At 39.0% G+C, this 12,892-nt stretch overlaps 1 protein-coding gene across 3 annotated transcripts in view; it reads left to right on the forward strand.

Annotated features, from left to right (window-relative positions):
* htr4 (5-hydroxytryptamine receptor 4) overlaps positions 1–12,892 on the forward strand; it is a 151,542-nt gene that overhangs the window by 83,355 nt on the left and 55,295 nt on the right. For all 3 annotated transcript variants that reach the window (XM_070836645.1, XM_070836647.1, XM_070836646.1), the window contains exon 4: positions 3,210–3,410. In XM_070836645.1, the coding sequence (XP_070692746.1) occupies positions 3,210–3,410 (201 nt within the window). The remainder of the gene's footprint in view (positions 1–3,209; positions 3,411–12,892) is intronic.

Here is a 12,892-nt window from a genome sequence, read left to right on the forward strand (position 1 = left end):
TGTATTTTCTTGTAAAGTGGCTCCGTATTCCTCCCCTTACTTCACATTTTGTACAGTGGATACTACGTGCATCTGTAAATTACACCAACTTCACAGTAACACAATCCTTAAGGTTTATTTATTCTTAGCACTTTAAGCTAAACACAATATGTCATCCTGACTCAACATGACACCTCCCCCTCGGGGCATGTTAATGGTTTCTAAACTGTTCTGGATTACAGCCAACACTGCTCTGTGTGTGTGTGTGTGTGTGTGTTTTTGAGCATGCACATACAATATACAGCACGGGTGTAAATAATCCTGGCATCATTAATTGACAGTATTTGTCCGTGTGTACACAATATTTATGTGTGCTTGAGCTGTCTTTTGTACATCTATTCATATGTGCTTGTGAGCTTCAGATGTGTGTATGTGAACATGTGTGTGAGTATGCATGTCCAGCATGAGTTACATGTGCCTCACATGCAGCAGGCGGAGCAGACAGCTGCTTATTTCCAGCGCTAACAGCCTGTTTTAAGGGGGTTGTTTGGGTTAGTGACAGGCAGATGGAAAACCCTCACAGCCATCCGCTCTTAGTGACGCTATTTATAGACCACAGACCATCCACGCTGAAGAGATCATGGAGGACGTGCAGCTGACTGATCGACTCTTTCACTGGTTAACTGCTTGGCTGGTGCTCTTGGTGCGTAAATGCGAAGGTTTACCAACCTCATCTCATCATTCTCCACTTGACTGCCAATCTGTCAGGACTTCCTCCCAATTCGACAGATTGATGGACTGATGAGTCAACCAGTTAGCTGACTGAGCGCCTAACTGTCCATCAAGTTGACAGGTTTTGTGTACGTAAATCATGTCACAATACTTTCATCCTCCATTTGACCCATCATACCAGGCTACTGGTCACAGATAAATGGGGCTGAAACTAACAATTATACAGATGAATCTGAAAATAATTAATTACTCTGATTTATCGTTAAGGTTACAAGCACAGCCCCTTTGTTGAGCCCCCGACTTAACAGCTGGCTGACAGAGTGGTATCCAGCCATTTTGTGTCAGCAGTCCTGGTCTTTGTTATGCTAACAGCTGTACAGGAGAAATCCCTGTGTGTGAATGTGTGTGTGAGTGAGAAAGACACAAGACAATGAGGCCGAGGGAGTATTTATGCATGTTTGCGTGTGACAGTCTGTGTGTTCCATGTTTCAACCTTGTTTTGAGCCATTGGAAATCTCACGCTGGAAAAAAAGAAATATGAGGCACAGCTTAAACTGTCAGCCTGAACCTTAAAAACTGCTTGATTTTTGACAGTGCTATCGATGCACACCACTGTTTCATATACACTGCATAACAGAAATATATGGGCTACTAGGCGCTGAATAAACGTGACAAATTGTGGAAGGAGATGTTTTCAACATCTCCAAAAAAGCAAATGATACATCATTGGAAAATTACTTTTATATTTTCACTATGCAAAAATGTTCAAAGTTACTCTGAGAGTCAGTCTGAATTTATTGTTGTCAGAAATCTTTGATTGTTATGTTCTGATGTAAAGAAAAGAAGCTTTGAAGTGCTTAAACAAAGAGATGTAGCACGTGCAGCACGTCTAGATGAAAATGAGGTCAATTTTATTGTAATGATTGTCTATTTTATAGGTACAGCGCAACCTCTGTCTATTTTGCTAAGATAAAGAAAATCCCCTTTTATCACAGAAAGAGGAATAAAGACTCTTTAGGCTGTTAGTTAAAGCAATAAAGGTGGATTCAGTCCTCACGTCTCATTTATATCCCCTTTAAGTTTTACTTATTCAGAGAATGAATCTGTGTCAATCTCTTTCTCTCTTCGGATTTTACCTAATTTGAACTCGGTATGTGTCTGGAACAAGTTGTGCATTTTGGTGACTTTTCACAACTTTTTCACTTTCACAACTTGGCATCTCTCTCCGTCTTCCTCCTCCACTCCAGTGGATGGGAAGATGGATGTTTCCTTTTTCCAGTCTACCTTGTTGTTCTCCTGCAGTCTATTGTTTTGTAATGGAACCAATATTTGATTTTAAATTAGATTTCCTTTTTTTTTTCTGTTGTTGCTACTTGAAGAGAAATTTAGAACCTCAACTTGTCTTTGTCTTCCCATGTTTGCCTTTGATTGCAAAGTGAACTTGAACATCTTGAAGTAGTTTATCCATTAAGTTTTTCGATTCCTTCATACCTCTATTTCATGCTTAATAACTTCCCATGTAAACATCACATAACTGTGGTTAACATCTTAAATTGAAGCCATATTTTATGATTTTCAACTGGCTTTTCATCATTACAATGCAGGCAGTATATGCAAATGAACCGTTTGACTTCATGTTGCCTGCACTAAGAGGTCCCTGCTCTTCATCCATCTTGTTGGCAGTAAAATTACTGTTTTTTTTCTTCCTTTTTTTTTTGTTATTCATTTAAATAAAGGCCCTAGAGCCAGTAAATGTCGGAAATGCGGACAACAAGCTGGATGATGAAGTGGGAGCTCTGGCTGCAAACACCATGGAGCAGAGTTAAACAAAGTTGGGAAGTTGGAAAGAGGAAAGTTGTTAGATCGAGCAAGATTCTGAATGCACTTTTGCGTTACTGTAAATTGTACCACAAGTGCACAAACTAACCTGTGCAGTTTTAATTAAAACTCCATTTGATTTCTCCTTTATAATAGATCATGATTTGTAAAAAAAATAATAAAACTGCTGCACCTTGTGTTTTGTTTTCCTGAGTAAGAGGACCTCCCATGAGCTGTTTGGTTGTTTTTCTATAATTGCTTTTCATGGATCTCTTGGTTCACCCCACCCCTCCCCTCAATAGAAAAAAAATGTTTTACAACAACAATGTGGCTGTTATTGGCTGTAGTTGCTCTCCAGTATAATCGCTCTTACAACAGCCAATCTCTCTTGCTCTCCCTCAGATTCAATTAGGCTACATGTGTGACTCACCATCACTGAGAAACAGCTATGCTAAAGTGATGTAGCAATTTAAAATGTAAAACTAAACCTTATTCAACATATATTCAAATCGTATTTTCTGGAGTGAAGTAAAAAAATCTGTAGTATTTAGGCTATTATCTACTTCACTCACATTTCATTTAATGATCTTAAATAATGATCATCCATTAATGATTCATTGATGACAAGAAGTGACAATGTATAGGTGGTATTAAATCTTTCCCTTCTTTGCCTCAATCAGGAAAATCAAGACCAATTACTTCATCGTGTCTCTGGCGTTTGCCGACTTGCTGGTGTCGGTGCTGGTGATGCCGTTTGGTGCCATCGAGCTGGTCCACCAGCACTGGATCTATGGCGAGACCTTCTGCCTGGTCCGGACCTCGCTAGACGTCCTGCTGACCACCGCGTCCATACTGCACCTGTGCTGCATCGCCCTGGACAGGTAAGACTCTCTGGTCTGGTGGTGTTTGCGTGTGAGGGTTTGATGTAGCATGAAACAACAATAAATCTGCACAGGTTTAAGCTGCATTTTTGATACTTCATATGTTGCATTTTGTGCTCAGATGTGTGTGTGTGTGTGTTATTGTTTCAAAGTTTGTCTGCACTGTTGGTAAAATGGTTAATATTTTGTAATATCTCCCCTTTGGTGTGAACTCACACCTCATCTGACATACTCAGCCTCTGAGTAGGTCCACACAGCCGATTAAATTTGTAAACGCTCATTTTCTCTCCTCTCACAGCTACACAGCAGCCCTTCTACATTCATGCAACACTTCCCTCATATTCACAATCGCAATGCATGAAAATAGTATGTATATTTAAAATAAATAAATCCTCAAAATCACTATTCTTCAAACAACCGAAATTCACTTCGGGTGTTTGAACTCAGAAAATCTATTAGAATATATTATCAAAACATTTTTTGTTGTTAAATGCAAAAAAAAAAACAAAAACACAAATGTAACTGCAGCATCATATATAACAGTAAATATAAAATGTCTATTTCACAGGATATCAATTTCACAGGAATGTCCAATGCTCTGTTCATAATCTAGTGGTGTGATTCTGTTGAGCTAGATTGACATGAAATACTGTTCATCTGCAGCATTACATTGACACAGTTGTAACGGGTTAGCGAGGGGGACATTCCAGGTTAAGGTCAGGGTCTACAGTACATCATGACTAACCTAAAACTTAACGAAAAAAAAGTTGTCTTTTGTAAGCAAACTAGTGGGAGAGATTTAGTTGTAGAACACTTACTGCATGAAATTAGCACCCTGGTGTTTCTTACTACATCATAAACTTTTTCAATGGATCTCTTATAAGGGCGAGCAGGGGCGGAGTGCAATTTAATGGTGTCTGATTTAAGCAATGCCTTTCATTTAGACAGCTTTATTATTAACTCGAGGGACAAGACTTGCGGACTGTGTGAGGAAGTAGAATGAATACATTATTTTTATTGCCTCTAAAGCCAGACTGATGGAATTCATTGCAACACAGAGGAAGAAAAAAGACACTTTGTTATATACAGCACCAGAGTAGCTGACATAAACAATACAGATGATTCAACTTGCAAGAGAGCGTTGTAAAAGGTATTCATTCACTTTCCCTGAAGTACATCCAAATGCTCTTTATTCATCAGTATAACTCATGCTTATTGAGAATTCTGGAGTCTGATTGGTTGACTATTGGTGCCCTCTTGCTGAGTTGCGGCCCAGTGCACAAGTAAGTGAACAAACTCCTCCAGTTGGCAAAAGTGCGCCTATAGCAAGCAGGTGAACCGGCTACCAAGTTAGAAGCATGTATGTTTGTTTTGTGGGAGCCTACAGCTTTATATCACACTTTGGGACAGTAATGCTCATCGCCTCTAATCACTTTAGTAAACCATTATTAGCATCTGTTTTGTAATCTACATTCGCCATTGAAAATAATTTTGCATGAATAATAATATTGCATGAATCAGATATGCTGTGGTTGGAAAGATTTTGCTCACAGATGATAGTGTGAATGTTTGCTTTTTCCTGCCTGAGAATGCAGTCAGTAAACCCCAGTAGAGCCTGCTAACCAGTAAACAAACTGTGACTTGGTTGAAAAGTTTCTGTGATTATTTTTCAGTTGCATACAGTTAGTGGCTGCTGTGTGTTGAGGGTGAGTGTGGCCGCCTGCGATGCGAGAAAATCACACCAGACAGTGTAAGCCTTATCATGCAGACAGCTGGATTAAACTTCACCTCAACCCAACAATGCCCAAATTGAAACAGGTGTTGCGGTCTTATCAGTGGTTTCTCACTTCACAAGCTGTTCTGCCTTTTCAAACGGTCTGCAATATTGTAAGCCCTAAGAAAAATTGGAGGGAGTAAATAATGGGAAGGAAACTTCTTGTACTAGAAGTTTCTGAAAGTCAGAGTTCATGAAAAAAAATATTTTGCCATTTAAGATCCACACAATGAATGTAATCTTAGGAGTTTTAAGGTAAAAAGCACTTGTAAGGTATTAGTGGAGGATACTGGCACCACCCTAGCTGGATGCTGAGAGAATATTGAGCTGTTATTCTCCAGATTTTTACAGTTTATTAGCTAGTAATGATGTGTCCACAACAAGAATACAGGAGACAAACTAGAAGAATGGGGAGAACCTCTGTGACCTCTCACGGAAGCAGGTATAGTGATAATGCAGGCTGAATTCAAAGTAAATGTCTAATGGCCCTAATATCTGCTTAATTGAGCTCCATGTCATATGCATGTACGTGTGTTTTAAATGGAGATACTGACAGAGCCACAATCATAAGAGAATTTTCCAAATTTTAACAATGAGACAAAATGACATGTATGTTTATGAAGGTTTCAGGAGTAATGCTGAGGACTGAAATGATGTGGAGCAGACTTTTGATGAGCACAGTTGGCTGCTGAGTGTGATGAGGACTGGGGGTGCATGGGTTGGAGGAGAGTCAAATCAATTTGCCTTCAAATGACAGCTAATAGCACAGAGAGGGGGGGCTTTAAAGATCGACAGCTATGAGATGATTGGCTCATGAGGGTTTGAGGGAGAATTTGATTGGTGCAAGTGCAAGAGTGTAAACTCTCACAATCAACTGATGAGCTACAAGCAGGAAGAGAGTGAGTGAGAGTGTACATAATGTGTGATCATGACTAGACAGACTTCCTGGGTTGAATTTTGGTTAAGCTTCATTAGACAAAACAAAGACACGCAGCTCAGCAACAGCGAAGGAGGAAATGGCCCCTTTATTCAATTATTTGGTCGGAGGAGCAGTGTACTCTTCTATAGGCTACATACAGCTGCCTCCGCATCCTGGAACAGCACAGCTTCCATTTCCAATTCATAGTGAGACAATCACCCTTCATTGCCCCATGTCCCCTCTGTCCCCAGTGAGTCATATCACATCCCCTGTAGACTCCACCTTCCTCCAATTACTTTGCCTGCTTCTTTTCTTGTTGATTTTGATGTTTCTCTCCTTCGTTCAACTGCTTACTGCTTGTAAAGATGCTGATAAAGAAAATGTGATACAGTCAGGTATTGTGTTTGTGCTTTGGTTATTTATATTGTCTTAATCTGTGAAAGAAGTTGCTGCTGTAATATCCAATATAGTGTTATCTGTTCTTGTTTTATTTCCTGTCTTGATATCTCATTATCTTAGTATTTTTATTTGTACAGTTTTCTCTTGTAATTATAAAGTATATCACTACTAATAATAGTAATAATAATAGTAATACTAATTAATAATACCTTATACGAAGTATCATTAATATACCTACTGAGCAATACAGGCCAAGCCAAGATTATTCATGAGGACAGTAATAACAGATTCAATGAAAATGAAATGATAGCTCTTGACCACAGTTACACACTTCTGGCAATTTTGCCATATCTCTGGAAAAGATACGTACCAGTTTCTAATTACAATGGTGATGCAATAACATGATAATGAGCTGTGATTTTCAGCTATAATAGAACGTCATTTTGTCAGTGTTTTAATCAGTTTTTTACTTTCTCATGTCAAGTAGCTTATAAACTGTCATGCTGTAATTACAGGTTGCCAGGTCATTTGTCTCTCAAGAAAAATGAGACAGACTGACAGACATACAGTCTGAAAGTCTGTACTTCTGTAAAACTGCAGATGAGACTAAGAATTAATGTCAACAGTCATTTGCAGCAAAATGTGAGAGAGAGTCTGGAGTCCCAGTGGTGAAAACCCCCACATTAGTGGTTGTTCTCAGTCTGTGTATATATATATGTGTGTTCTGTGGGATATTTCAAATATTCAACAAACACAAAAAATCTGTCACATTCTGCTGATCATCAGAAACAAAGGCACTAAAGATTAAAACCAGTCTTGGCAGATTGAACACTGGATTTGTTGGTAATCCTCCAGTACCATAACTTGGAACCATAACTACTTCTGTGTGTAGGATGATCATCTGCCAGGATGAGATAAATGACACAAAAACAAAGAATTAGGGGTTTTGTATACAGAAATTAAGAGTTTGTTCTGCATATAGAAATAACCTTATTTGACCAGAGTATTTGATGACCTCTGCACAATCATTTGCCGTTGACTTTGATATGACTTTCGCGACCTTAAAGAACTATATGCGTGATCTGCCTGTTTTAGCACATTTACAAAAAACAGAAAAACCATGTCGCAAACAGTGGAGAATCCCTTAAGTGCAGATTGTCACCCATAAATTGAAATATACATGTTAACAAGTCCCGCCAACCTGAGGGGTAGGCCAACCTCTATGTCACGTTAGAGGTGAAACTCAGGAGAATAAAAGCACACAAAACCCTCACTCCTGCTCATACAGTTTACTGCTATAAGCACATGGTAGCAATTAAAGAAAACCGAAATGAGCATATCATCATATCTATCAACCTAAACTCTCTGTTATCTGGAATACAGAAACAGGATGTGAGACAATTGTTAAAACTGAAAAGTGGAAAGTGACAGGGTCATGTCCAACCAAATCCCCAATGGGAATGTCAGTTTTGCATGGTTTATGCACCTCTAGCAAGTTCCAAGAGACTGCTAATTGATTTTAATTGGCACAGAAATGAAAAGAATTGATATTAACTAATGGCTGCCTGTCGGATAAAATCACATAAAAATGTAGAACTATATCCCCTGCATTTGGAGTACTCAGCATAACTGTAAAGTATACATGATTCATTAGCAAAGCAGTTAAAACCTGGTCCTTTAGCTGAGACCCTCTAGGCAAAACTTCCCAGGCTGTTCATCTGTTTATGGCTCATATTCAGGACATAGTTGGCTCTTAGGTCTGCTAGTAGCGAAAGAGGACTGAGAGGCAGTTCTGCCCCAGAGGCCAAAGTCAGGGCAAACCACACTAATTAGAGCTGCTGAGATGCTCCATAGGAGACAACAGGGGTTATGCGCCTTGGGTGAGGGCACCTTGACCAAACAGTGATGGAAACAGGCCTTGATTTCGCTAGACAATCTGAGATTTGGGGCCAGCAACATACATTTAAAAGGTGCAAACGGTTTTGTGTCTTTTAGCGCTTAAAACAATCCATGAAAGATTTATAGACTGTTGCAGTAGTACTTAGCAATTTAGTTTATTTTAATTAAAAGGAGATTCTTCTTCACTGTCAGTGCAATAATAAACATGACAGACTAAGACTACGATTCACAGAAAAATACAACATAACATGAGAACTCAGAAGAAGCATTTACACTATACCAGCCTTCTGTTGATAGCTACTGGGCAGACCTACCAAAGTAATAAGAACTGTCTTTTTCATGGGCACCACAAGGAGCTGAGAGAAAAAATGATGAAGAGAAGGAAAAGAAAAAAGAATAGAAAATTGGCTACTGTAAAACAAATTGCAATATAGGTAAGATTGAAAATAGCAAAGCGAGAGAGACGGGGATTGGAAAAATATTGCCAAGAAGATGGTTGAAAAAAGAAATAGAAAGGCGCACAGAAGACAAAGAGAGAGATTAATGATTGAAGAAAACTGAAAAAAGATTTATCCCTAGATTTGACTGTGTTGCCACTATTTATGGCTATCCCACAAATGGGAACGTTGAGAAATAGTTGATTGATCCTCTTTACTGTAATTTTATGCCCAACATTCATGTAAAGAGTTTACAATAGTGATATTGTTTACCATGTCCTCAAATATGTGTTACTTGGATTTTCTTTCTAGAAAAAAGGGTATCTTTGCTGAACCCTTGTGTTGTCTGCTGCTTTCCATCAACAATCATGAAACCTTTATGAAGGTGTTCCTCAGGGATCCCCCAGGGCTCCACTTTTATTGCAATCTGCAAATGCATTTCCCCTGAAAACCTAACATGAAAATACTCTTTGAGGAATGTTTTTTGGGGCTTCAACAGAGTGTCTTCAGTTACTGTCAACCTTGAGGTTAAAGAAGCTTTATCGACAACACAAAGTTTGATGAAGAAAGTAAAAAAGAAAAAGAAATCCTCCCTTAAATCAACCTTCAAGATACTTTCAAGTTTACTGCTTAACTATTTGGGAACAAAGAATCCTCTCCCTCCTATAATTACTGCCCTCAAGTTACCCAGAAGCAAGGCAAAGAATCCCTGCTTACATCAGTGAAACAACATCATACTACCGATCAGCTCCCTGCAGGAATGTTTTGATTTTAAGCAGGATTTAGCTTGTAAGCAACATAGAGTCCAGTTAGCCTTTCCTGGCCAAAGTGAGGTTAAATAGTTGAGATGGAGGTGGAAAGAAATTTTGGTTTTGGCCATGGTATAAAAACCTTTCACTTGTTTTCTCACCTCTGTAGTGCAGGCAGAACTTTAGTTCAAAGCCTTGGCCTTCAGGTAGCTTTCAGCATTTTATGTTTTGGACGCTGATGGGCTCTGGTTAAGCGGGATGGGGAAAAGAAATGGCCTGTCACAAGAGGCCCGGCCTCTGCTGCTATTTGTGCTCTGAGGATAAACTGTAACTGATGAAAGCCAACCCAAAGCAGAACATGCAGAGAAACAGACAAAGCATGCATTCAGTTTATTGTCATGGAGCTGACCATTAACCAATACGCATGCAAATTTAGCATATACTAATTTGTGTTAAAAACAGGCTGAGTGGGAGTCCGCTTCCCTTCCTGTCACAGTATGTCTTTAAAAATGGGTTGACAGGCATTGTGTTGGGCTGAGTTTGAAGTTATAGAGCTGCACCCCTCACTGCCTTACCAACTTTTTGAAACCGTGAATTTAGCTAAATATTTTGATCTGAGAGAAAAAGTTGCAATGGGAAAATGGAAAACCTGATGATATTCAGCATACAACTTTTTTTGTTTTTAAGTTTAGGGTTTGAAGCAGGTTAGTGTACAGCCAAGGTAGGTCTTTGTGATGGTCTTTGGATATACTTCATCAAGGGATCGGTTAAGACATCAGTATGCCTTTAATGAAGTGCGAGTGGGTTTGTTAAACAGCATCTGACCCCCCTCCCTTTAGCAAACCAATCATCTGACAAGCACGTCCACAAACACTGGGCAGGTGTGTGGAGGTGGAGGTGGACCCTTCCTTCTCAAACTCTCTATTTCTATTTGGTTTTAACAACCAAGTGGAACACCCTGAATGCCTTTTACTGTCCACCATTATGCCCAAATTTGTATTATTTCTTCTTATATCTCAAACTTCTCTATGAAGTAGTTTAGAAGCTTATACTGCACCCTCTAAGATCAATAACTTTGACGCAAAATCAGCGTAAATCAAGAATAGTCTGAAAAGTCTGTTTCAGTTGAGTTTCTTGTGGCGCTCAGGAAATCAGATCAGTTTTTGGTGAAATTAACCAATTAATGATGAAAGTAAAATGTCATTAATGTGCTTTGGGGACATACATGTTTTACAAAACTACACTAAAACATTTTTTGTGCGTGTCATCTATTTTACCATACAATTAAATGCAATAATGGATAAGAGATCCCTGCTGTTATCTGCAGAATTCTCCATTACTTGTCACAAGAGCCTCATTATCCCATTAAATTTGATTGATTCATTGAATTACTTACCTTGAATGAGAAAGAGACAGAGTTGTACTTTGCACCAGCAAATCAATATCTTATTAATTTTGAGAGATTATTCTATTTTTCTCAAACAATCAATACCACCATTATAAGGATAATTAGATTTGTTGAGGAATGGGCAGGGCTGCTTCATAGGATTGAAATTAAAGAAGGTACTGTTCTTACTTGCACAAACAGACCCAAAAGTTTCAGAGCTTCTTGAGACTGATTTCATGAGAAAATGAGCTAAACAAGAAAATAACAAGAAAGAACACATTTCGCATCTGTTGACCACATCACTGGAAGAGAAAGAGCATAAACACAGAAGGAAACAATGACAAACCTTTGAATATATAACATGAAATAATTCAAAAGAAAAAAAAACATGCAAAACAAGAAAACAGCAAAACATTTCTACCCGCATATAAACACTGTCAACTCAAATTTTGTCATTTTATTTAAGTTTTACTGCTGTCAAATGGTGCCACTGCATTTAATATGTAGAAAATATTTTCTGACCCCAAGCAAATGCTCTGTCACATTGTTGACAGAGCGTCACAGGAGCATAACATGGCGTAAACATCGATGAAAAAAAAATGCTGACAGATTGTATTGGGACACACAAGGTTTTGTCAGGTTTGTTGTGGTGGCGACCATCTTTTTCCTTCAGAGCAGCAAAGTGAGTATTTCAATCATTTTGACTCAGTCACCTGTTGGGGAAATTCAGCCAGAGATTGTTCTTACTGCCAAAAACCTGCTAACATCACTCAGATTATGTTTTCTAAAGTTAATTTGTTCTTATTTTTTTCTTTATCAGTACCACGTCTTCTTGGAGACATCTTGGCAAAATGTTCCTGATTATATCTGGGTGAAAAATCACGTACATTACAAGTTTTTCTCCATGTACACACACAAATTTGGGGTTTATTGTCTTGGTAAAGTACACTATGACACACTCTGAGGAACAGGGGATTGAACTACCAACCTTTTGATTAATGGTTAAGCCACTTAATCATTTAAATCAAGTTTATTTTTACTATCATTAATTCATTCTCGGCAGCATGGTGGTGCTGTGGTTAGCACTGTTGCCTCACAGCAAGAAGGTCCGGGGTTCGAATCCGGGGGTCCCGGGGTGTTTCTGTGTGGAGTTTGCATGTTCTCCCCATGCTAGCGTGGGTTCTCTCCGGGTACTCCGGGTACCTCCCACAATCCAAAGACATGCATATTAGGTTAATTGGTAACTCTAAATTGCCCGTAGGTGAGAGTGAAAAGGTTGTCTGTCTCTGTCTCTGTATGTGGCCCTGCGATTGGCTGGCGACCAGTCCAGCGTGTCCCGAAGTCCCGGAGTCAGCTGGGATAGGCTCCAGCTCCCCCCGTGACCCTGACAGATAAGCGGTATAGAAAATGAATGGATGGATGGATAATTCATTCTCACTATTAGGCTATTACTCTCTAGTTAAAAATGAATTCGATTAAATTTAATAAAAAATAAAAAATGTATCTCATAATGACCTTTTTATGGACTCACAGTTCAAAGTTCAGGGCTAGGACTTTGTATTTTTGACTCATTGTTGTTTGGAAATCATACATTTCTGCCTTTTTCCCAATTTTCCCACCTACAGTTGAATCAAACACCAGACCACTTGCATTCAAAAGGTGGTTGCATTCAAAAGCAGTCTGTCAAACATTTCAGTGCTCACTCAGAGAGAGAGACAGACCTCAGATTAACAGCTTGGATATGGCGGTTGGCTGCCAGCCAAGGTCTAAACAAACAATTTTTTCCTGTTCTGGACAAACTCTAAAATCATGTTCTTGTATATGTCCAATACAACATCCACATGCTGCCTACAATATTGCTATGTGAGCGTGCTTTGAGTAATACAGTGTCTAGGTGCCAACTTCAAATCCGCATCTT

This window comes from Pempheris klunzingeri, chromosome 9 (genome assembly GCF_042242105.1).
Source record: "Pempheris klunzingeri isolate RE-2024b chromosome 9, fPemKlu1.hap1, whole genome shotgun sequence".
NCBI lineage: Eukaryota > Metazoa > Chordata > Actinopteri > Acropomatiformes > Pempheridae > Pempheris > Pempheris klunzingeri.